The sequence below is a fragment of the Mobula hypostoma genome, chromosome 6 (assembly GCF_963921235.1).
Source record: "Mobula hypostoma chromosome 6, sMobHyp1.1, whole genome shotgun sequence".
Lineage (NCBI taxonomy): Eukaryota > Metazoa > Chordata > Chondrichthyes > Myliobatiformes > Myliobatidae > Mobula > Mobula hypostoma.
In genome coordinates this window covers 140,507,016-140,532,982 of record NC_086102.1, presented here as the reverse complement: position 1 = coordinate 140,532,982, position 25,967 = coordinate 140,507,016, and the positions used below count along the sequence as shown (strand labels likewise).

General features: G+C 43.1%; 1 protein-coding gene across 8 annotated transcripts in view; it reads left to right on the top strand.

Annotated features, from left to right (window-relative positions):
- Positions 1-25,967, top strand: part of LOC134348442 (protein unc-80 homolog) — a 238,655-nt gene that overhangs the window by 80,632 nt on the left and 132,056 nt on the right. For all 8 annotated transcript variants that reach the window (XM_063051833.1, XM_063051834.1, XM_063051828.1 and 5 more), the window contains 5 exons: positions 1,454-1,552; positions 4,426-4,634; positions 10,897-11,003; positions 12,699-12,846; positions 25,200-25,372. In XM_063051833.1, coding sequence (XP_062907903.1) covers positions 1,454-1,552; positions 4,426-4,634; positions 10,897-11,003; positions 12,699-12,846; positions 25,200-25,372 — 736 coding nt within the window. The remainder of the gene's footprint in view (positions 1-1,453; positions 1,553-4,425; positions 4,635-10,896; positions 11,004-12,698; positions 12,847-25,199; positions 25,373-25,967) is intronic.

Genomic DNA, 25,967 nt, shown 5'->3' with positions numbered 1-25,967 from the left:
TTCATTAGGTTTCAATGAGATCCCTCCCTCTTCCTGCTAAACTCCAGCAAGTACAGGCCCAGAGCCATCAAACACTCATCATCCATTAGCCGTTTCATACCCGGGCTCATTCTCCTGAACCTGCTCTGTAACTTCTCCAATGTCAGCACATCTCTTCATAGGTAAGAGGCCCAAGCTCCTCACAATACCCTGTGCAGTCTAACCAACGCCATATAAAGCTTCAGCATTACATCCTTGCTCTTGTATTCTAGTCCTCTCGAAATGAATGCTGCCATTGCATTTGCCTTTCTTACCACCGACTCAACCTGCAAGGTAACTTGCAGGGAATTCCGCACATGGACTCCCAAGTCCCTTTGGTCTCTGATTTCTGAATTTTTCCCCCATTTAGAAAATAGTCTGCACTTTATTCCTTCTGTCCCTAGACTATGTTCCATCTGCCACTTCTTTGCCCATTCTCCCAATCCGTCTATGTCCTTCTGCAGACTTGCTGCTTCCTCAAAACTTCCTGCCCCTCCACCTTTCTTTGTATCGTCTGCAAACTTGGCCACAGAGCCATCAGTTCTATTATGCAAATCATTGACATATAACATGAAAAGAAGTGGTCCCAATAGTGACTCCTGTTGAACACCACTAGTCACCAGCAGCCAACCAGAATTAGACCTCCTTTATTCCCACTCTTTGCCTCCTGCCGGTAAGCCCATCTTCACTATACTAATGTGGCACCTTGTCAAAGCCCTCTGAAAATCCAAGTAAACAACTTCCACTGACTCTCCTTTGTCTATCCTGTCTGTTATTTCCTCAAAGAATTCCAACAGATTTGTTAGGCAAGATTTCCTTGAAATCTTGAAAGAAATCATGCTAACTTTGGCCTACTTAATCATGTGCTTCCAAGTACCCTGAAACATCATCCTTACTGACTCTACATCTTCAGAATCATCGGTGTCTGGCTTACTGGCCTATAATTTCTTTCTTCTGCCTCCCTCCCCCCTTAAAGAATGGAGTGACATTTGCCATTTTTCAGTCCTCTGGAACCATGTTATTCTTGAAAGAATGCCTCCACAATTTCTTCAGCTACCTCCTTCACATCCTGGGGTGCATTCTGTCTTGTCCTGATAACTTACGTACCTTAATACCTTGCAGCTTCTCAAGCACTTTCTCCTTCGTAATAGTACTTACACTCACTTCTGCCACTTGCCACTCTGGAATTTCTGGTATACTAGTGGTGTCTTCCAACATGAAGACTGATGCGAAACACTTAAGTTCATCTGCATTTCTTTGTCACCCATTAATACCTCTTGAGCAACATTTTCTTGCGGTCCAAAATTCACTCTTGTCTCTGTTTTGCTCGTTATATATCTGAGGAAACTTTTTGACATTAATGGCATTAGTATAGATGACCTGAAAGGCTGGCTTGGAAGTGTCTGTAATAACATCTGAATTTGGTTGATTGCAGGACTGATGGAGGGTCAGCTACTGAGAAAGCACAAGCCTCAGCAGCACCAGACGAATGTCGCAGTGTTATCTCCAGTCGTCCTCCTCAGACCCCAGAACAGTAAGTGACACGAAGTTGTTTAAAACTTATCCTTCAGTATCCTTTACACATAAAAGTGGTGTGCCAGAAAAAATCACAAGGCAAAAATGGGTCTTTAAATATATTGATGATTTTAGTTGTTTAAATATTCTATTGTTTTCTCCTGTTGTGGATGGCAGAGCCGCACTAAAATTAAATCTTGATTTATTAGTGTTTTTGTGTTTGACTTGTGTTAATGGATGCTTGGTTCAATAGTTTTATGATAAATTTGGTGGTTGTTGTTGCTATTGTTATAATTGTATTTTTATTTCTTCCTAGCTCATGCTGGTAAAGCTTGAGGTATGGGCATAGTCAAGCACACTCATTTCTCAATTGCTAGGAATTTTCAGACTATTCTAGTGGTATTTAGTGTTGTAGCTTTTTGGAGATTTATATAAATATTGCTGTGTAGGTCTAATTCTTTAATGTTATTGCATAGTGACTTAGGGATGATACCAGATGTAGAGATTACTACTGGGACAATGTATAACCTGTTCATGTTCCATAGCCTTTCCATGTCCTCATTTGATTCTGCATATTTCTGGTGTTTTTCACTTATTGATTTCTGTATGTTATGAGTGCTTGGAGTGGCCGTATCTATTAAGTAAGTTGTTCTTGTTTGTTTATCCTATAATATTATATATTAATAATAATATTATTGAATAAAATAATCCCAAGGGTCGGTGCTTGGTAGAATTCAAGCCCAGCTGTGTACTAGTTCATTGTGTTGCAAATGCAACTATGTCCCAGTACAATTCTGGTTTGTTTTCAGCCTGCAAGTAAATAGTTTGTCTCTCTTGAAAGGCATGCTGATAAGTTTGTTAGGCAGGCAGCCAGGATAAAGTGAGGGAGAGAAGTGTACTCTGCTCCTATATCGTATAGTCATTTAGAATGGAGCCTCCAATTGCCAGAGCAAACTCGAGAAAAGAAACTGTAGAATTAAATTGCATCAGAGGCCTTATGATCTAGAAATTATAGTTATCAGTTGATTTTATTTTATTGTGGGAGTGGCATCAGCCAGAATTGCAAAATTGGTCAGAGACTGTACACCACAAGAATGTTAAGATAAGTGACTGTGAGAAAAGAGCCTCTGCGGAGGTCACAAAGGTATGGCACGCATGCCCAAGGTGACACGTGCAAAGTTTTTATTGCGTAGCATGCAGTGCCTCCTCTCAATTCTTTAAACCCCACCCATAACTGAAAGATACATAATGATTATCTTTACTGCCAAATGAATCAGTGAATTATTGTTTACAACCGGAGAACAGTGAGACGTTTTCACAGGAAATTCCTCACGCTGGCTAGCTTGATGGTGGCTAAGCATTTGCGAGCACACTTGATGTTGGATGGTACATTTTGAAATCCTCGCAGACCTGATGCACACATCATGATTTGGTTCATAAATGGTTACAATAATCTACTATTTAGAAATGGTATGTTTCAGTTGCTTTTTGAAGATGTATATTAATAATTTTGGATAGGTTTTTAAAAATTCTTTATTTCAATTTGTCTCCATTATATTTTTATTAGTAGTAAAGCAATAAATAAATAAGCAATAGGGCTCATCCTTTTTGCTTAAAATATCCATAATTATTGTTACTAATTCATTAATTAATAATAATCTCTATTCAAAATTACTATGCCACAGGAGAGAATTTTTTAGTTGATTGCTAATTTGGGCATACACTTTCAAAAAGATTCACAAGAGTCCTATCTGATTTGTTAGTAACCTCGTCCTGAAATTTGGACTTTTTTTAATAGGCTAACCACTATCTTCTCCAAGCATCTAGGAACTGTGCGGTTGTGTGAGCATCTCCAACATTCTAATAGATAAAAATGTTTATCTGCTTTGTATTTTTATTCATTCACAATTTCCAGGCTTGTGTTTTATGGTTTACTGGTATGATTTGGTCTGGACTAAGAAACTATCATATGGCTAAGGCAGACCATTAGTTCATTATGGAACCAATGGGCTGCTGATGGACCTTCCTGGGATCCTGTAAGCTCAAAGGAATTATTATTTTGTGGTGCCTGAACATTTAGTAAAATGAACCAGCTGTATATATTTCTGTTATCATTTGAGTGGTCTGTACGTTTGGAATGATAGCTTTGGGTTCAGAGTAAGGTTTTCAGAATTGTATTTGATGGGGTATGGCCAGACCATATTGCTGGTTGAATGTATGGGCAGGGCTTCTTGTGGCAGGACCACCATAAATCCATCCCCGTAGCAGCAGGTCCTCAGCAGCAAAGATACAGTCCACCAAACTCACTTGTAATTTGTGGATACTGTGTGAAAGTATAAAAAGGACAGAAGAGAAAGAAAATGCAATATCAGATCTGCCTTAAACCCAATTCTGAAATCTGGCCAGTCTTTATAAAGCACTGTAGTCCTCAAAATATGAGCTATTTCATTTAGAGATAAAACTCTCATGGCAGTGCTATGTGCCCTTAGGAAAAAAATACATAAAAACATTTGTTGAGGTTCTCTTCTAGGGCAAGCATTTCCAATTATTGTAAGCAAGAAAGTTCCTTTCCTATCCACTCTCAGTAACTACTGTGTTTGCAGTTGGGAAACTGGACTATGGAGAAATTTCTTCTCAAAGGGGGTATTGAATCTCTACCCTTGAGAATTGTGGAGGGGAGATCACTAAACATTTTTCAAGTGGAGGTAGATAAATTTTTCAACCATTGGGGAACTGAGTGTCATGGCTATCTGTACAAAGGAGGAGTTGAGGCGTGGGGTAGTCAGTTATCATCATGTTGAATGGCAGAGCTGGATTTAGAGATGAAGTGGTCTACGCCTACTCCTATCTTATAATCTTTTTGTTAACAAATATTTTTTTTTAAATTAACAGTGAGGAACAAATTCCAGGAGCTCTTTTGGGTCGAAAGGACTTTTGGCGCAAAATGTTTAAATCACAGAGTGCTGCAAGTGATACAAGCAGCCAGTCTGAGCAAGACACTTCAGAATGCACAACTGCTCATTCTGGAACCACCACAGACAGGCGCTCGCGCTCACGATCCAGAAGAATTTCCCTGAGGAAGAAGCTCAAACTCCCTATAGGTAAATTTTGTTAAGGTAATATTTAATCTTGTTGCAGTTATATCGAAGGCATTTTTAGACCTCCCTATCCAAAAACCTCACCCCTTCACTTTGGTTACCCGATCCTCCCCTCCCCTCTATGCCATTCTCGCCCCCAGTTGCTCTGAGTTCTAACACCTCATGCTTCATGCACTGTACCGCCCCTTTGACTCCTTGTTCCCCTGTGTTTGAGCACACATGCCCCATATTCCCAATCACTTTGTGGTTCCCAGCTCTGGGTCCATGCCTCAATCCTAGTCATGTTCCAACCACCTGCCTAGCCCCATTGCTGTGCAGGCTTGCTCACCCATTGCAACTGACTGGCAACTGAAAGCCAATCTTGGCAAGCAATTAAGGTTTCATGACTTCATCACATCATCATCCTTGAGGCCTGCCGCGGTCATTCTGTCAGAAACCTCGAAGCAGGTGGTCATGGTAGAACTGACAGTTACTTGGGAAGACTGGATTGAGGAGGCATCCAAACACAAGTAAGCCAAATACCAGGAGCCAGTAGAGCAGTGCTAGAGAGAGGGGGGGGAGGGCATGATGTGAGCCTGTAGAGGTCGGATGCTGAGGTTTTGCTGGCTGCTCGCTCTGCAGAAACTAGTCTCTCCTTGGCATTACAGGGGCTGCAAAGAAAAGAGCTATCAGAACTGTCACGGGGGCCGCTAAGCGAGCCTCTAGGTGATTATGGATCACAAGGTGTGATCTGGTGACCAATGCTGCTGGGACACAAGCCACAGCCTGATCAACCCTGGCTGAGTCACCTGGGCAAGGGTGTCTGATTTTGAAGGATCCAGAACACCCAATGATCCCAGGTTACATCACTGATGATGTGTCCCAGCGCATCCTAGGATATATCTCAGGATCACGTTCCCAGTCCCACACCTGCCTCTGCTCCTGAACACATTCCTGCAATATTTCCACTGTTAGAGATGTGGGGTGTTTCCAGTCACTTGCTGAGGATGGATGGCTAAAGCAGAAGATGAGCATAGCTAGTTATTGAATTGGGTTCAGCCAAATAAATGTGTGGTTACTCAGTGCAATCACTATTATCACTGTACATTGTAAAACTGTGAGGCCAAAAATATTGCTGAGATCCTTCTTGCTCTTGTACAACATGAATTTTGTTTCATGAACGTGGTCATTTGGCAAAATCCATTTATGCTTTATTATGAAGTCAACAACAATTGAATGTGAATCAATTTGTCCTGCATGAAGAAGTTGAGACACCAATGTTAAGGCTTAAAACTGAGATACCTGTTCATCCTACTCATGGGGAAGATTAAAATCTGCAACCCTGATGTGCCAGTGTATGTTGAAGTGAATGTTGAAGATGACAAGCAGTGTGGTGATCAAACCTGCTATGACTTTTTTGATGATGGAGGGCTTTCTGAGCATCATCGAAGTGTGCTTTATAGATGGAGCATAGGCTTTAGGGGGTCAACAGTCAAATCATTGTAGCTACTGTCATTTGCTATTGTAGACAATGTGATTGATCCATTTAAGCTTTTGGCCATTGATGTAAAAACTGGGTGAACAAATGATTAGACTCATTCTAATTAAACTTGTTTTTTGTCTGACATTTGTAAGGTATAAATGTCACATACTACTTAGATCAGGTTTTAGTGTTAATCTGGGACTTGCTGCATTCAGGTGTGCACTGTTATAACAGGTAGGTTGTAAAAGCGCATTATTTTGCAGGATAGTGTGAGAGTTGTATTGACAATTTTGTTGAGGATGTGGGTACCAGTCTCCGTAGTATCTAAGACATCTTCAAGGAATGGTACCTTAGGAAGGCAGTGTCCATTATTAATTATCCCCACCACCCAGGACATGCCTCTTCACACTGTAACCATTGTGAACCACTGTAACTTTAGCACTCTTGTTTGGGTGGATGCTACGTGTCGTGTCCCCTGTGTAACATCAGTACAGTACCCCGAGATAACATTCAGTCCACAACTTGCAGTTAAACGATTAAGATTTTATATTTAAGTATGGGGTTAGTAGAGAAACAAAAGAAAAGGAAAACAAGTAAAAGGTGCCAGTAATCTCATAAGCATGTCCAGTGCACAAACGTTGGAGCTCAGGGCTTCCCTTTCGCTGATCGTCCTTCGCTAATTGGCCCCTAGACTCCCACCTCGAGCCTAGACCCAGCAGGTCCGGCAACCATCTCCTCAAGCCGCGTCTTCTCTCTTCATCCTCCTCGCGCCTTCTCCCCCAAGCCCGCGCAAACTAATGGCTTTCACACAGGCAGAAAGAATAACAACTATCCCAATTGGTTAGCAAATGAATTAAAGTCCCGTTATCACTAATTATAACCCAAACATGCTGCTACAGAGAACTACCTCATCAGTTAACACTACAGAGAAGCCACTTCATTATTAGCCATAGCAAGTAACATGAAAGAAGAAACCCTTACACTCCCCCCCCCCCACTGAATTTAGTCATGTCCCCATGACTTCTAAATTACTCGCCAACCCTTCCTGCAGACACAAAAACCCAATCCAGGTACAAACAGTGACATTGCTCCCCAAACAGTAGACATTATGCCTTGTTCCCCAGATGCTACATATGCCAACCTATCTGGGAGTTTCCTAATCCTGCGAGACCGCCGTACCCCCTCACCTAAACCCTTCAGGCTTGGACTCTACTGGGGATACCTTGGGTCTCCTTGCCAAATCCTCTATCAATCTCTCACTCATGCCCCCACTGCAACTCGGAGCCTCCTGTCCTGTGTCCAGGCACCCCTGTCTCTCCTTCAGGGTCCTGCAGTAACCCAGGCTGCCCACAGCTAGCTCTCCCCACTACACCTGACTCAGTGGGAGAGGGGCCAGGAGTCTCTTCATCCAACAAGGGGAAGTTAGCGAAAGGCAGCATGTACCACATCTCCATTTCATCATCTGTCAAATCCGTATTCTTCCCCTTTTCTTCGATTTGTAGCTGCTGGTTGGTTCTCTCCACGCTGGAGCACTTGGCCTGGACTGCTTCTGCAGCCTCTTCAGTCTCCTGTAATCGAGACGACAGCTTCTCTTGGACTCCTCCAGCTCTCGTCACAGTCTCAGCAGTTCTGACTCCCACTTCTTGGTCATCTCAATCTGGGACGCAGTTACTCCACCAGCTTCTTCCAACCCGACCTGAAAAAGTTTTTTCACTTCACTTAAACTGTCGATGGTTATCTTCAAGTTCCCTTCAAGCGTCCGCTTCTCTCTTCGGAGATCTGTCTGCAATTGCTTCACCTCCTCGGAAGTGTAATCAAACTCCCCTCTCTGGACTCTCGGTTTTCTGTTGGCCTTAGTCAGACAACTTTCTTTGTCTTCCTCAACTTGCAAGTCTTCCAACTGGTTCTAGATCGCTTTCTCCAGTCTCTGCTGGGAATTCTGTCTGTCTGTCTTCACTTAAAACTTGATCCCTTAGAGACAGTCACTTATGAGCTGCGGCCTTTGCCAGACCTGGCACGTGTCCAGAGAAAGCTTTAACTCTTTAGTTCTCAGCCGCTCCTGCAACAGCCTCGCTTCATATTCTTCTGAGGCAGATCCAAATACTAGGAGATCATCCAAATACACCAAAACTCCAAACAATTCCACATCCCCCACCATCTTCCTCATGCCCCGCTGGAAAGTTGCAAGGGCTCCGGATATGCCCTGGGGCATCTTTTCGGACTGGAAGAATCCTAGGGGACTTATAACGGCTGTCTTCTCCTTGTCGGCCTCACTCATCGGGATCTGGCAACATCCACTCCTCAGATCCAGCACATTAAACCACTTCACACCACTCAGACAAACCAGCGCGTCTTCACCCCTGGGGACTGCATACTGGTCAGGTACAGTGCGCCTGTTCAGGGTCCTATAACGCACACACATGCTGCCTGCGTCCTCCACGTCTACAGGGACCAGTTGCCGCAACCTCTCTCTCACCGAGGTGTCTTTAGCGGTCACCTTCCCCCCTCATGGTACATTGGAGCATCCACTAAGAGGGTCTCACCCTCAGATACCTCCCCCGGGCCGTACTACCATCGGCTCTCGTTTAAATTGAGTACCGGACCAATGCTGCTACACACGTCCTCAGAAGCAGCTCGAAACACTGGGTGCACAGACAATGCCCCCAGTCAGCTCTCACTCGCATCCTCCTGGCAGGCCCCCATGCACCTCCTCACCAGCGGGGTGTTGGTCCCCTCCAGAACTGAAACACTGCCCGTCTCAACAGTGTCCGGACACATCAACACTAACGATTCACAAACCTCAGACACCCCCACCTTAGTCTCCGAGAACTCCAGTTTCACTGACCCATAATCGTCTTCTGGATAATCCCCAGCACTGATATTCGGACTTTCCAGTGCCCGGAATGGTGTCAAGGGTTAATGCTTCAAATACCAGTTGTAAAATGAACTGTACAACAACTTGACCTGCGCCCCAGTGTTCAGGATGGCCTTAGTATAGCTTCCCTCCATCCGTAATGACACACTGAAGCGTGATCCCACTAATCACTCAGGAATAGGGTTTTTTTCTTTCTGGAATTCCTTGGTACATTGCTGGGAACATGCTCCCCCAGAGACCCCAAGCCGTTCCCCCACTGGGCCTCCACTAAGTTTCCCGACACCTCTCTGATCAGCTGAACAACTGAGGGAGGGGCTGATCCCCCTGGCACCGCAAGCAATTTATCTGGCCCCCCCAACCAGAGAAGATACCCTGAAAACTTTCCCCCAATCTCCTGACACAGGTATGGAAAGCCCCCCAAGGTGTTGCATTTTACTTCCAGTCAAACCAGACGCATTTTCCCCCCACTTTCAGATAACTGGCCTCTGTCACTACGGGGTAATTGACCCTGACAGTTCTAACGCCGTCACCAACCCGCCTACTCAAACTTTCAACCAATCCCTGCCACTCTCCCTCAACTGAGCACTGCCACTTACCTAACAACTGAGAGCTCCGCTTCGCCCATGTCTCCGCCCCCTCCCTCCTGACAGTATGGACAGCCCCTGGCCACGCCTCACCTGGGGCACCAATAAACACTGGCAATCCCACCTCCGTGACATCAGCACTAGCCCGCGCTGAAGCAAGGTCTGAGCCCACCATTTTATCAACTTTTCGCTTTATGATTTCAACCGCGCCATCAGTTTTAACCATACTCAAAAATCGAATTAGCAATTCATCCAAGGTACGAATATCCACCCCACTCAGCCTGTTACTAAACCCAATCCCACAGAGGCACACATGTCTAACCGCAATCCCACAGAGACACACCAGCACTGATTTAAACAGGGCAAACACACAGCACCCTACAAAAATCCATATTCTGGACGAGCAACCCCACATTTTAAGACTGTTGCATCTAGTGGCACGATCTCAAGGTTGGCACCCCCTCCTGACCAATCTTTAACCCTCTTGTTTGGGTGAATGCTGCGTATTGTGTCCCCTGTGTAACATCAGTGCCACGAAATAACATTCAATCCACAATGTGCGGTTATACGATTAAGATTTTATATTTAAATATGGGGTTAGTAGAGAAACAAAAGGAAAGGAAAACAAATAAAAGGTGCCAATAGGCTCATAAACATGTCCAGTGCACAAACGTTGGAGCTCACGGATTCCCTTTCGCTGATCTTCCTCCGCTCATCATCGACCCCTGGGCTCCCGCCCCAAGCCCAGGCCCAGCGAGTCTGGCAACCATCCCCTCAAGCCACGTCTTCTCTCTTCATCCTCCTCGCGCCTTCTTCCCCAAGCCCACACAAACTAACAGCTTTCACACAGACAGAATGAATAACATCTATTCCAATTGGTTAGCAAATGAATACAAGTCCCATTGTCACTAAATATAACCCAAACATGCTAGAGAACATTACCTCATCAGTTAACATTACAAAAAAGCCATTTCATTATTAGCCTTAGCAAGTAACATGAAAGAAGAAACGCTTACACACTTAATGCAATTTATTTTTTCATTTTTTCTCTATTTATTTATCATGTATTTCATTGTACTGCTGCCGTGAACAAATTTCACGACATATGCCAGTGATATTGATTCTGAGTCTGATTGTAAAAGCTATTCTGCTCTTCCATTTTAATTAAATAAGTTGGACAGTTGGTGACACGATGCATTTTCAGGAAAATTTTGAAGAATAGCAGCTTTTGCATATACTTGTATAGCATTTTAACATTTCAGATTGGTTGTAATTACAAAATAAAGATGTGCTTCAAAGGAAAATCATTATGGAAATAACTGTGAATTATGTTTGTCATCATAGGAAACTGGTTGAAACGGTCTTCATTATCAGGGCTAACAGATGGTGTTGAAGACCTTTTGGACATAAGCTCGGTGGATAGACTTTCATTTATACGCCAGAATTCAAAGGTGCAGAGACTGATTTTTGTTTATATTGAATTAGCACTATCGGAAACAACATTTTATTTATACTTTATGTCACATGGAAAGTGTTTTTCCCTTATAAATTTGTGTTTTCAGGACGTCAAAGAGCTCTACAATTAATTGATTGCTTTGGATGTCCAGTTTCTAATGTGTAATCAAATATATGTTTGTAATTCATATCAGTTGGTGCTAAACTGTTTGCCCATAAGTACTTTGAAGTTAGCTTCTTGCTGGAGTATCTCTACTTTAAGTGTATGCTAGAATTGCATGTAATCAATCTAAGGAGAATTTTCTTAATCAATTATAAATCCTAGCTCTCAAAATATACGTTATATGTAACTTGTTTTAATGTTACAAAAATAATGGGTACATTTTAAAAAGTTTATTTCAATGCAGGCTCTGTACTCTCAGTTTCAATGTGTTATTCTCATCAAAAAAACATTTCATCATAATAGACTGTTATGATTTATGGGTTTACTTATTGGCAGTTGGAGTTTCGGTATTGCCAGCATTTAGCAGTCCAAAGTTATAAAATCTATTCCAAACAAAATGTGTTTAACATCTGTTTTAATTTTAATTTTCATGCAAGGTGTAGGTGTGTTAGAATTATGTGCCCCGGTTCTCAGCTCGTGCTGCTGTCTAAAACACTATTAAGTGACAAAGCATGAGCATAACATTTACCTCTTGAATAAGCATTTAAGTAAAATAAAACAAAATGTTACTTGTGATTCCATTTTACCATACAACATGTGCATCTCATATGGTTATATTTTAAATTCTTATTTTATTTCCTGATGTAAATAAGGAAATGATGAGTGAAATTACCCCAAACTGCCCCATGATCCATTAAGTAAATGAGTTATGCGGTAAGAAATACTGACATGAAAATCCAGCATTTCATTCCTGACAATATTAGTTCAGTTGTACTTTAAGATGCAAACCTTTAAATAGCTGCATCAGCATGTCCAAATCAATCGTTCAATAGGCATCCATTAGTCTCATGAGACCGTGGATTTGTGCCTTGCAAAGTTTCCAGGGCGCAGGCCCGGGCAAGGTTGTATGGACGACCAGCAGTTGCCCATGCTGCAAGTCTCCCCTCTCCACGACACCAATGCTTGGCACCGGTGTCATCGCAGAGCAATGTGTGGTTAAGTGCCTTGCTGGAGGACAGACACGCTGCCTCAGGCAAGGCTCGAACTAGTGACCTTCAAATCACTAGATGAATGCCTTAACCACTTGGCCATGCACCAACACAAATACTAATCATGCATACTACACCCAGGCCCTGCCAATAGTAATGATGGGAATTTTGTATCCCTACCAAAATTGCAGTCACACATGCAAGCATGTATGCATTAGAATTCAGGAGAATACTTTTCAATCATTTCTTCATTTTAATCCGTCTAGGTTATTGAAATAATTAGAATATTATCCCTTTTATTTTGATACTGTTGATTAATCTCCATTTGACCATACACTTGAGTTGACATTCTTTGGTTGCGGAGGGGGTAAGTGGGAATTGGATTTGTATCCTTTTATTATTTTCAACAAGAAAGTCCTATGAGAACAATATTAGCAATATATAGTATTTTGTCACAAGTGTCCGAATCAATTATTGATTTTAAAATTCTGCAAATGAGCAAATTATAATTTATTCTTTTATAATGTTGTTGTACACAGGTGAAATTTAATAGTGCAGTAAAGCTGTCTGAAGGTGAGGGCCTAGAAGATGGGCGAGATGAAGAGGAGAACTTCTTCAAGCGACTTGGTAAATGGCGTTCTGGCCGAAGGAATCCATCAAAGCTTCATCATCCAGAAGAGAAAGATGGTACTTGCCCTACCGTTCCAGAGTTGTACCTTATTTGTGTTCAGTGGATTGAGTTTCAATTATTTTTTCCCTGCTTTAGTCATAGTCATAATCATACTTTATTGATCCCGGGGGAAATTGGTTTTCGTTACAGTTGCACCATAAATGATAAATAGTAATAGAACCATAAATAGTTAAATAGTAATATGTAAATTATGCCAGTAAATTATGAAATAAGTCCAGGACCAGCCTATTGGCTCAGGATGTCTGACCCTCCGAGGGAGGAGTTGTAAAGTTTGATGGCCACAGGCAGGAATGACTTCCTATGACGCTCTGTGCTGCATCTTGGAGGAATGAGTCTCTGGCTGAATGTACTCCTGTGCCCACCCAATACATTATGTAGTGGATGGGAGACATTGACCAAGATGGCATGCAACTTAGGCAGCATCCTCTTTTCAGACACCACCGTGAAAGAGTCCAGCTCCATCCCCACAACATCACTGGCCTTACGAATCAGGTTGTTGATTCTGTTGGTGTCTGTTACCCTCAGCCTGCTGCCCCAGCACACAACAGAAAACATGATAGCACTGGCCACCACAGACTCATAGAACATCCTCAGCATCGTCCGGCCGATGTTAAAGGACCTCAGTCTCCTCAGGAAATAGAGACGGCTCTGACCCTTCTTGTAGACAGCCTCAGTGTTCTTTGACCAATCCAGTTTATTATCAATTTGTATCCCCAGGTACTTGTAATCCTCCACTATGTCCACACTGACCCCCTGGATGGAAACAGGGGTCACCAGTACCTTCGCTCTCCTCAGGTCTACCACCAGCTCCTTAGTCTTTTTCACATTAAGCTGCAGATAATTCTGCTCACACCATGTGACAAAGTTTCCTACCGTAGCCCTGTACTCAACCTCATCTCCCTTGCTGATACATCCAACTATGGCAGAGTCATCCGAAAACTTCTGAAGCAGTAGTTGAAGTCCGAGGTGTAAATGGTGAAGAGAAGGGGAGACAAGACAGTCCCCCATCTGTCGGACACACAGTGTTGCAAGCACACGTACTGTGGTCTGCCGGTCAGGTAAACAAGAATCCATGATACCAGGGAAGCAGCCACCTGCATCACTGTCAGCTTCTCCCCCAGCAGAGCAGGGCGGATGGTGTTGAACGCACTGGAGAAGTCAAAAAACATGACCCTCACAGTGCTCGCTGGCTTGTCCAGGTGGGCGTAGACACGGTACAGCAGGGAGACGATGGCATCCTCAACTCCTAGTCGGGGCTGGTAGGCGAACTGCAGGGGATCTAAGTGTGGCCTGAGCATAGACCGGAGCAGCTCCAGAACAAATCTCTCCAGGGTCTTCATGATGTGGGCGGTCTATCCCATCGGTCTGTAGTCATTGAGGCCGCTGGGGCGCGGCGTCTTCAGCACAGGGACGAGGCAGGATGTCTTCCACAGTACAGGAACCCTCCGGAGCCTCAGGCTCAGGTTGAATATGTGGTGAAGTACTCCACATAGCTGAGGGGCACAGGCTTAGAGCACCCTGGTACTGACACCATCCGGTCCTGCAGCCTTGCTTCGGTTGAGACGTTTCAGCTGACTTCTCACCTGTTCAGCTGTGAAGCCCACCGTGGTGGTTTCGTGTGGGGAGGGGGTATAGTCATGAGAGCAGGGTGGGGAACTGTGAGGAGGGGTAGGAGGGGAGAGTGGAATATGTGTTGGTTGGGGGCCGACAACAGATGGCTCATGTGGGGGATGGGCAGGGGCCACAATGTCAAGTCTGTTAAAGAACAGGTTAAGTTCATTGGCCCTGTCCACACTGCCTTCCGCTCCTCTGTTGCAAGTTTACCGGAACCCAGTGATGGTCCTCATCCCCCTCCAGACCTCTGTCATGTTGTTCTGCTGGAGTTTCCACTCAAGCTTCCTCCTGTACCTGTCTTTAGCCTCCCTGATCCTGGCTTTCAGGTCCCTCTGTATTGCCCTCAGCTCCTCCCTATTTCCATCTCTAAACGCCCTCTTTTTAGCATTCAGGATGTCCTTAATGTCCTTTGTCACCCACGGCTTGTTATTTGAATAACAACAGACAGTTCTTGTCGGAACATTGCAGTCCACACAGAAGTTGATGTAGTCAGTGATGCACTCTGTGAGCTCATCAGTATCCTCTCCATGTGGCTCACAGAGTGCCTGCCAGTCTGTTACCTCAAAACAACCCTGGAGCGCTTCATAAGCCTCCTCCGACCATTTTCTCACTGTCCTCGAGGTTGCAGGTTTACTCTTCACCAGAGGCACGTAGCAGGGTTTTAGATGCACCAGGTTGTGATCTGACCTTCCCAGTGGGGGGAGGGGAGAGGAGCTGTATGCATCCTTAACGTTAGCGTACATCAAATCCAGAGTCCTCTCCCCTCTGGTTGTACAGCTCACATACTGCGTGAAGTTGGGCAGTGTTCTAGCCATAGTAACCTGGTTGAAATCACCCGAGATGGTAATGAGGGCACTCGGGTGCTGGGTTTGTAATCTGGCTATGACAGTGTAAATGCTGTTACACGCCGACGTCGGGTTGGCAGAGGGAGGGATGTACACAACAACCACAATTGCATGTGAGATTTCCCTTGGCAAATAATATGGCCGGAGTCCAACAGCAAAAAGATCAATATCCGGGCTACAGACACGTTCCTTGATCGTAATATGCCCAGGATTGCCCCATCTGTTATTTACCAGAACCGCCAGCCCCCCTCCTTTACGCTTACCGCTCTCAGTGCAATTCCGGTCAGCTCGAACGGTCTGGAAGCCCTCTATGGAAACGCTTTGATCGGGTATGTCCTCCTGCAGCCACGTCTCAGTGAAGCACGTGACACTGCTCTCCCGAAATGTTCTCTGACTCCTGACAAGCGCAGTCAGTTCGTCCATTTTATTCCCCAGCGATCTCACATTTCCCATGATGAGAGAGGGAAGACACGGCTTATAACTTCTCTTCTCCATAAGCCTCTGTTGTCTCGACCCGGTCCTCTTCCCTCGCCTTTTTGATCCCCCTCTGCATCCTCTGTGTGTTTTCCTCCAGATTTCAGCCGGTATGTCCGCTGCTCTGTTCACTAAGCCGGCGGGCATGAGCGTAATCAGTTGGTCCCTGGAATACACAATGCGGCCATCCTGCTGCCACGCTAACAAGACGCGTCCGAATGTAACTAATTCCAGCGCTAAAAAAACAAGTAAAACTCTCTCCACCAGCATGTTGGAGAGGGTGCAGCTTCAATGTGTTACCGTGAGAAAAAAAATACAACAAATAACTAAGTTAAGTTTAGAAGTAAGAAACTACGGAGCAACTGTAACTGGCTGCATGCAGGACCGGCGCATGCGCACAATGTCATACTTTGTAAGAGGACAGCTGGTTTACAGAGCCTAGTGAAGCCATTCCTTGTTTGGATGTGACTATTTTGCTTTTGTAACTTTACAATGGTTTTGAGCATTTTAGGATTCCTAAGTGTCTGTCAAAACACCTCTTAAATGCAGTGATTATATCTGATTCCATCACTTCCACTTCTCAGATTAAACTTTGTTTTTGATACTCCTGCCACGGGAATAAAATTCTGACTGACCAACCTATCTATGCATCTCCTTATTGTATATATAAGATCACTTCTCAGTCTCCCTTTCTCCGAGGAGAAAAAGTCCAAATAACCAATCTCTCCCGAGACCAGGCTGCATCCTGGTGAATCTCCTCTACATTCTCTCCAGTGAAATATTATTCTTTCTATAATGTGGGAAACTAGAACTGCACAAAATACTCTAATGTTTTATAATTTTGCAACTTGACCTCCCAACTCTTATATTTTATGCAGTAAACTATGAGGCAGGCATACAGTATGCCTTCACACACTATCTACCTACGTGGCCACTTACAGGGAATGTCAGTGCTGTAGTCTTGGAGAACTTTCTTTGCTATCCATACACCACCATTTTTTGTGTTATCTTCAAACTGAATAATAGTACATTTGTATCCAACATTCTGTAAATTACAGCAACAAATGTTTTGGTACTGATCCCTGTGGCACACCACTGACCAATGTGAGTGAGAGCCGGCAGTGAGTAGCGGTGGAAAGATGCTTTTCTGACTTGAAAACTGTGACCGGTGGTACACTGCAGGAATGGTGTTGGTACCCTACTTAATGATACAGATTTGGATATGAATGTAGAAGTTAACTATGGATAACATGAAAATTGTTGCTGTTGTGGGTAGTGAAGAATATTGTCTATGGCTACAGCTGATCAGATGGAACACCCACAAAATGCTGGAGGAACTTACCAGGCTGAGCATCTGGACATTTTGGGCTGAGAACCTTTGTGACGAAGGGTCTCGGCCAGAAGTGTCGACTGTTTACTCTTTTCCATAGATGCTGCCTGGGCTGCTGAGTTCCTCCAGCATTTTGTGTGTGTTGCTCTAGATTTCCAACATCTGCATTGTCATGAAAGGGGCTAAATTCTATAGTTCATTTCATGTATGCCTATCACTACGTATGATATTTAACACTTAAAGCAGATAAATTTTAAATAAGTACTTTAGTTCCCAGAGGAATAAAGTCAGTTACTCAATAATATCGTTCACCATTGGGATTGTATGCCAATGCAGACTTTTTAACCAAAGCTGACATTTTGCCATGTATAATCAATTCAATAGTAGATCATTTACCAGTAATTCTACAAATGTTTGTATGATTGTGATATTTAAAATTAATATTATGACATAAAATAGCTGATATCAGGATTTCATTACCCCTCAAGTTAAGAGCACAGTGGTTAAGTCACCACTACCTGACAAAAATAAGTTATCATTAATGGAGAAGGATTTTGGATTTATGCCTGGTATAATGTAAAGTACTATTCACAGTGATTGGTGATTGATTTGTAGGTGTCACATGTCAGAACCCTTTTAAAAGAGCAGTTGTTTATATGACCACCACATGTACTCATGTATGGAAAGATGTTGTATATTACCATTGAACTAAATAATTATACTTTTAACTTATCCAATCAAAACTTACCTGTAGAGTTTCCAGCTTAGTGTATTAACTTCTAAGAAGTGTGTTTTAGGCACATAATTACCATTCATTGTGGAAGATGGTCTGGTGAAGAGCATTCCCTTCAGTTTGTATAGGAAATGAGAGAGAGGAGATCATCACTTGGGTAAAAGGCAACTTAATAGTTTTTTTTCTCAAATAAAGTAGAAATGGCCAAGATAATAGACAATAGACAATAGGTGCAGGAGTAGGCCATTTGGCCCTTCGAGCCAGCACCGCCATTCCCTGTGATCATGGCTGATCATCCACAATCAGTATCCAGTTCCTGCCTTATCCCCATAACCTTTGATTCCGCTATCTTTAAGAGCTCTATCCATCTCTTTCTTGAAAGCATCCAGAGACTTGGCCTCCACAGCCTTCTGGGGCAGAGCATTCCATATATCCACCACTCTCTGGGTGAAAAAGGTTTTGCACAAGATCACAAGACAAAGGAGCAGAAGTAGGCCATTCGGCCCATCGAGTCTGCTCCGCAGCTCCCCCATGAGCTAAACTATTCACCCATCTAGTTCCAATTTCTGGCTTTTTCCCCATATCCCTTGATACCCTGACTAATTAGATACCTGTCAATCTCCTCCTTAAACACCCTCAGTGATCGGGCCTCCACAGCTGTATGTGGCAATGAATTCCACAAATCCACGACCCTCTGGCTAAAAAAATTTCTCCTCATCCCTGTTTTAACTGGGTGCCCTCTAATTCTAAGACTATGGCCTCTTGTCCTGGACTCACCCACCAAAGGAAACAACCTTTCCACATCTACTCTGTCCAACCCTTTCAACATTTGAAATGTTTCTACGAGATCCCCTCTCATTCTTCTATACTCTAATGAATACAGTCCAAGAGCCAACAAACGCTCCTCATATGTTAGCCCCTGCATTCCAGGAATCATCCTCGTAAATCTTCTCTGAACTCTCTCCAACGTCAGTACATCCTTTCTAAAATAGGGGGCCCAAAACTGCACACAGTATTCCAGATGAGGTCTCACTAATGCCCCATAGAGCCTCATCAACACCTCCTTACTCTTAGACACTATTCCTCTTGAAATGAATATCAACATAGCATTCGCCTTCCTTACCGCCGATCCAGCTTGGTGGTTAACCTTTAGGGTATTCTGCACGAGGACCCCCAAGTCCCTTTGCACTTCTGATTTTTGAATTTTCTCCCCATCTAAATAATAATCTGCCCGATTATTTCTTCTTCCAAAACGTACAACGGTACATTTTTCAACGTTGTATCTCATCTGCCATTTCTTTGCCCACTCTCCTGAACTGACTAAGTCTCTCTGCAACCTTTCTGTTTCTTCAACATTTCCTGCTCCTCCACCTATCTTTGTATCATCCGCAAACTTATTTAAACTTATTCCAAAACCATTTAATCCATAATCCAAATCATCAATATACATCGTAAAAAGAAGCGGCCCCAACACCGACCCCTGCAGAACACCACTAGTAACCGGCAACCAATCAGAATAGGATCCCTTTATTCCCACCCTTTGCTTTCTGCCTATCAGCCAATGCTCCACCCATTTCAATATCTTTCCTATAATTCCATGGGCTCTCATCTTATTAAGCAGCCTCATATGCGGCACCTTATCGAAGGCCTTTTGAAAATCCAAATACACAACATCCACAGCCTCTCCCTTGTCAATCTTGTTCGAGATTACCTCAAATAGTTCCAATATGTTGGTGAGGCAGCATCTTCCCTTTATGAAACCATGTTGGCTTCGGTCTATCTTGTCATGCACCTCGAGGTATTTCATAAACTCGTCCTTGAGGATTGACTCCAATATCTTTCCAACTACTGATGTCAGACTAATAGGTCTGTAATTTTCTTTTTGCTGCCTCCTTCCTTTCTTAAATAGCGGAACTACATTTGCGACCTTCCAGTCCTCCGGAACCATGCCAGAGTCTATAGATTCCTGGAAGATCATTTCCAATGCTTCCACAATCTCCAAAGCCACCTCCTTCAGAACCCTTGGGTGCACCTCATCTGGACCGGGAGACTTATCTATTCTTAGTCCAATTAGCTTCCCAAGCACTTTCTCTCTAGTAATCTTGACTGTACCTAATTCTAATCCCTGATACCTCTGGCTATCAGGTATATTGCTCATGTCTTCCACTGTGAAGTCTGATGCAAAATACTCATTCAGTTCCTCTGCCATCTCTTTGTTATCCATTATAATTTCTCCAGCATCATTTTCAATCGGTCCCTTATCTACCCTTGTCACTCTTTTACTCTTCATATATTTAAAAAAACTCTTAGTATCCTTTTTTATGTTAATCGCCACCTTCCTTTCATAATTCATCTTTTCTTTCCTAATAACTTCCTTAGTTTCCTTCTGTAAGTTTTTAAAAGTCTTCCAGTCCTAATTTTTCTCACTAATTTTTGCTTCCTTGTATGCCGTTTCTTTTGCTTTTATTTTTGCCTTAACCTCTCTCGTTAGCCACATTTGTGCCACTTTTCCATTCATGATTTTCTTTTTTCTTGGAATATATTTTTCCTGCATTTTCCTTATGTCTTGTAGGAATTTCATCCAATTCTGCTCTGCCGATCCTCCATTTAGCTTACTTTTCCAATCGACCTGGGCCAGTTCCTCTCTCATACCACTGTAATTTCCCCTGTTCCACTGAAATATCGATACACCTGATACCAGCTTCTCCTTTTCAATTTGAAACTGAACTCAATCATATTATGATCACTACTTCCAAGAGGTTCCTTTACCTCCAGCGCCCTAATCGCCTCAGGTTCATTACACAGCACCCAATCCAAAACAACTGGTCCCCTGGTGGGCTTCTGGACAAGCTGCTCCAAAAAGCCATCCTGTAGGCATTCTACAAACTCCCTCTCCTGAGATCCATTACCTTCCTGATTTTCCCAATCCACTTTCATATTAAAATCCCCCATAATTATCTTGACATTTTCCTTCTGACCCGCTTTTTCTATCTCCAGCTGCAACTTGTAGTCCACATCCCGGCTGCTGTTTGGAGGCCTGTATATAACTGGCTATTAGTGTCTTTTTACCCTTGCCATTTCTTAATTCTACCCATAAGGATTCTACCTCTTCTGATCCTATGTCCTTTCTTTCTATTGATTTGATATCATTACTTACCATCAGGGCCACGCCACTCCCTTTACCTACCTTCCTATCTTTCCTATACACTGTGTATCCTTGGATATTCAGCTCCCAATCACATCCGTCATTTAGCCATGACTCGGTGATGGCCACAATGTCATATCTTTTAACCTGCAGCTGTGCACTAAGGTCATCCACTTTATTTCTAATGCTGCGTGCATTTAAGTACAGTACATTTAGATCAGTATCTGTTGCCGATTTTGCTATATTTCTATTTTGCAGCAAATTATCCTGTATATTCACCGGCCTGTCCTTCTTGCCATCTTTGCTGCACAGTATTTTTGACTTATTTCTATTTTCCTCTTCCTCGACCCTAACACCTTGGTTTCCTTCCCCTTGCCAACTTAGTTTAAACCCTCCCTAACAGCTGTATTAAACAATCCCACTAGGATATTAGTACCTTTTGAGTTCAGGTGTAATCCATCTTTTTTGTATAAGTCATACCTTCCCCAAAATAGATCCCAATGATTAAAGAATTTGAAGCCCTGCCCCCTGCACCAGTTACTTAGCCACACATTCATCTGCTTAATTCTGCTATTCTTACGATCATTAGCGCGCAGCTCAGGCAGCAATCCTGATATTATTACTCTGGAGGTCCGGCTTTTCAATTTTCTTCCTAGCTCCCAGTAATCTTTCTTCAGGATCTCCTCTCTTTTTCTGTCTATGTCATTGGTACCAACATGTACCAAGACTTCCGGCTGCTCGCCCTCTCTCCTCAGAATACTCTGGACTCAATCTGAGACATCCCGTACCTTGGCACCAGGGAGGCAACGCACCATCCGGGTATCCTTGTCCGGCTCGCAGAATCTCTTGTCCGTCCCCCTTACGATGGAGTCCCCTATAACTACCGCATTTCTTCTTGCTCTCTTGATTTTGGCACTGTCCAAAACAACTGGTCCCCTGGTGGGCTTCTGGACAAGCTGCTCCAAAAAGCCATCCTGTAGGCATTCTACAAACTCCCTCTCCTGAGATCCATTACCTTCCTGATTTTCCCAATCCACTTTCATATTAAAATCCCCCATAATTATCTTGACATTTTCCTTCTGACCCGCTTTTTCTATCTCCAGCTGCAACTTGTAGTCCACATCCCGGCTGCTGTTTGGAGGCCTGTATATAACTGGCTATTAGTGTCTTTTTACCCTTGCCATTTCTTAATTCTACCCATAAGGATTCTACCTCTTCTGATCCTATGTCCTTTCTTTCTATTGATTTGATATCATTACTTACCATCAGGGCCACGCCACCCCCTTTACCTACCTTCCTATCTTTCCTATACACTGTGTATCCTTGGATATTCAGCTCCCAATCACATCCGTCATTTAGCCATGACTCGGTGATGGCCACAATGTCATATCTTTTAACCTGCAGCTGTGCACTAAGGTCATCCACTTTATTTCTAATGCTGCGTGCATTTTAGTACAGTACATTTAGATCAGTATCTGTTGCCGATTTTGCTATATTTCTATTTTGCAGCAAATTATCCTGTATATTCACCGGCCTGTCCTTCTTGCCATCTTTGCTGCACAGTATTTTTGACTTATTTCTATTTTCCTCTTCCTCGACCCTAACACCTTGGTTTCCTTCCCCTTGCCAACTTAGTTTAAACCCTCCCTAACAGCTATATTAAACAATCCCACTAGGATATTAGTACCTTTTGAGTTCAGGTGTAATCCATCTTTTTTGTATAAGTCATACCTTCCCCAAAATAGATCCCAATGATTAAAGAATTTGAAGCCCTGCCCCCTGCACCAGTTACTTAGCCACACATTCATCTGCTTAATTCTGCTATTCTTACGATCATTAGCACGCAGCTCAGGCAGCAATCCTGATATTATTACTCTGGAGGTCCGGCTTTTCAATTTTCTTCCTAGCTCCCAGTAATCTTTCTTCAGGATCTCCTCTCTTTTTCTGTCTATGTCATTGGTACCAACATGTACCAAGACTTCCGGCTGCTCGCCCTCTCTCCTCAGAATACTCTGGACTCAATCTGAGACATCCCGTACCTTGGCACCAGGGAGGCAACGCACCATCCGGGTATCCTTGTCCGGCTCGCAGAATCTCTTGTCCGTCCCCCTTACGATGGAGTCCCCTATAACTACCGCATTTCTTCTTGCTCTCTTGATTTTGGCACTGGGCAGAATGCTGGAGTCTCGTTCACTGTGGTCCTCCTCTGTCAGGTCTGCCTCTTCAACAGTATCCAAAACAATATATCGATTTCTGAGGGGGACTGTCACAGGGGTGCTATCCATTACCTCTCTATAGGTAGTATCTATCACCTCACTTTCCCTAATTAGCCGAAGGTCATCAATTTCCATCTCCAGCTCCTTAACACGGTCCTTCAGGAGCCTCATCTCAGTGCACCTGGTGCAGATGTAATCCTTGGGGAGGCTGGGAGCCTCCCAGGGTCCCCACATCTGGCACTCCAAGCACAACACTAATCCTAGATTCATACCTCTAATGCTATTGTTTGTACTAAATACCAAAAAACTGTAACTTACTCCGTTACTATGAAACTCAACGGTCGCAGGAAGCCTCTTCCCGTCTCCGCCGAAGCTCGTTGAGCCAAAGCCCTTTCACTCTGCATCCTCTCACTCCGCAGCCCGCTCCAACGCTGCCTGCTGGATATGGTGGTTTTCTTTTTAAACCGTTTGTGCTCAACTGGCTGACATCACGCGCCTGCGCAGTCTGGCCTCTCTCTTACTCCGAGAAATAAAATGTCTTCTCGCTGGAAATCCTTAGCCTGTTACCGCTGTCTTCTTGATCTGAAGAGAAAAAGTCTGTGACTTCCTTCCTCTTTTTAAACTGTTCGCGCTCAACTGGCTGACGTCACGTGCCTGCGCAGTCTGGTCTCTCTCCTACTCCGAGAAATAAAATGTCTTTTCGCTGGAAATCCTTAGCTTCTTACCGCTGTCTTCTTGATCTTTTTCCTCAACTCTGTTCTAAATGGCCTACCCCTTATTCTTAAACTGTGGCCTCTGGCTCTGGACTCACCCATCAGTGGGAACATGCTTCCTGCCTCCAGCATGTCCAATCCCTTAATAATCTTATATGTTTCAATAAGATCCCCTCTCAGCCTTCCAAATTCCAGAGTATACAAGCCCAGTTGCTCCGATCTTTCGACATATGACAGTCCTGCCATCCCGGGAATATACCTTGTGAACCTGCGCTGCACTCCCTCAATAGCAAGAATGTCCTTCCTCAAATTTGCAGACCAAAACTGCACGCAGTACTCCAGGTGTGGTCTCACCAGGACCCTGTACAGCTGCAGAAGGACCTCTTTGCTCTTATACTCAATTCCCCTTGTTATGAAGGCCAGCATGCCATTAGCTTTCTTCACTGCCTGCTGTGCAATTGTTCACTGGTACTTTGCACAAGAAAACATTTACTGCAGAGAACTCTGAGATAGGTTTTCAAACAGTGATAGATATGAGTTTGAAACAAGAATATCACATGGTACCTATAGTAACAAATTACTTTTTTCATAAAAAAGAGCAGTATTTTTTTCAATAAATATTAATTGTCTTTTATTATATCTGCCCAGTACTGATCAGTTAAACATCAATCCAATTAATTGTTGGTTTAAAAAAAAAAGCAGGAGAAAAGCAAATTATCCTGTGGCATAATTATTTGAACATAAATTTCACATTAAGTTTAATATGTGTGAATTCTACTGAGCCAAATTTGCACCGTAAATGTCTCTGTTGCTACAGTGTAACTCAATTCAAATTGATTGCAATTAGATTTTTCTGGCAGGTGAATTAAATCATTTTGTTTTTCTTAGTTTAAGCATAAGTATTTTTCAGGATAGTAAGGTCAAATCCAAGATATTTTCAGAAATTTACTTTAGAAATGGTTCTGCGGGACTATGATTAAGTGTGAGTTATAATGAAAAACACTATTAAAGAGCATTTTAATAAATGGCATTTTCTTCAAAGATATTCTCAAAAAAATTATAATTATTACTCAACAATTTTTTTATCGTTGCATTATATGTTTGCCAGAATGTTAGAAGTGTAATTAAGTGGATCATTAACTGTTCTTTTTGGAGTTTCATATACTTGAATAAAAATTGATCTGTCAGGCAGTTTTTAGCTATACCTAATAGAATGATCTCTTAACAAAGGCACAATCACATATAACTTTGTATAATTTGATGCCTTACATTTCGTTAGGTTGTCGTAGTTTTGAGGAGCACTTGGAAGCTAGTCAGGAAGGAAGCAAGAGTAAGAATATCTTGAACCTTGGGGCCATTAGACAAGGCATGAAACGATTCCAATTTCTTCTAAACTGCTGTGAACCTGGAACAATCCCTGATGCTTCAATACTGGCTGCAGCTCTTGACCTGGTAAAAAAAGCTTACAAAAGTCTATTTGTCTACAAGCTTTTGTTTCAGTGTATATGGTAATGCAGCTTTTTCCTAGAGGTCAGTGGAAGAAAATATCCAGTGTTATATGTTGAAAATTGTCCAGTTCTTCCTTAAACAGAATGTGAAAAATATAACCGTACTGGCAGTTGAGCAAATTGCATAGATGCATGCAAGGAAAAACTATATAAGAACATGTAGGAAAAAGAATGGAGAATACAGTGCAGGTGAAATGTATTCAAGAAATAGCTTTTGCAGAACATCAATTGGCAGATTTCTGTGATGTAAATTCTTCTGTCTTGTTCTGGCTGTTTCTAGCATCATAGTTGGAAGGTTGGATCACATGGGATTCAGTGTGCACTAGTCAGTTGGAAACAAAAACTCATTGCTCATTGCTGGGGTGTCATAAGAGCCGGTTGGCGGTTCAGAGAAGGTGAATTAGCCCGTTGGGCCAGGCGTCTCAAATCAAGGTATCAGGCTGGGGATGTCGAATTGGGCCGTCGAGTTTGGGATATTGAATCGGGCCATCAGACCGGGGATATCGAGTTGTGCCGTCAGGCCTGTGGATGTCAAATAG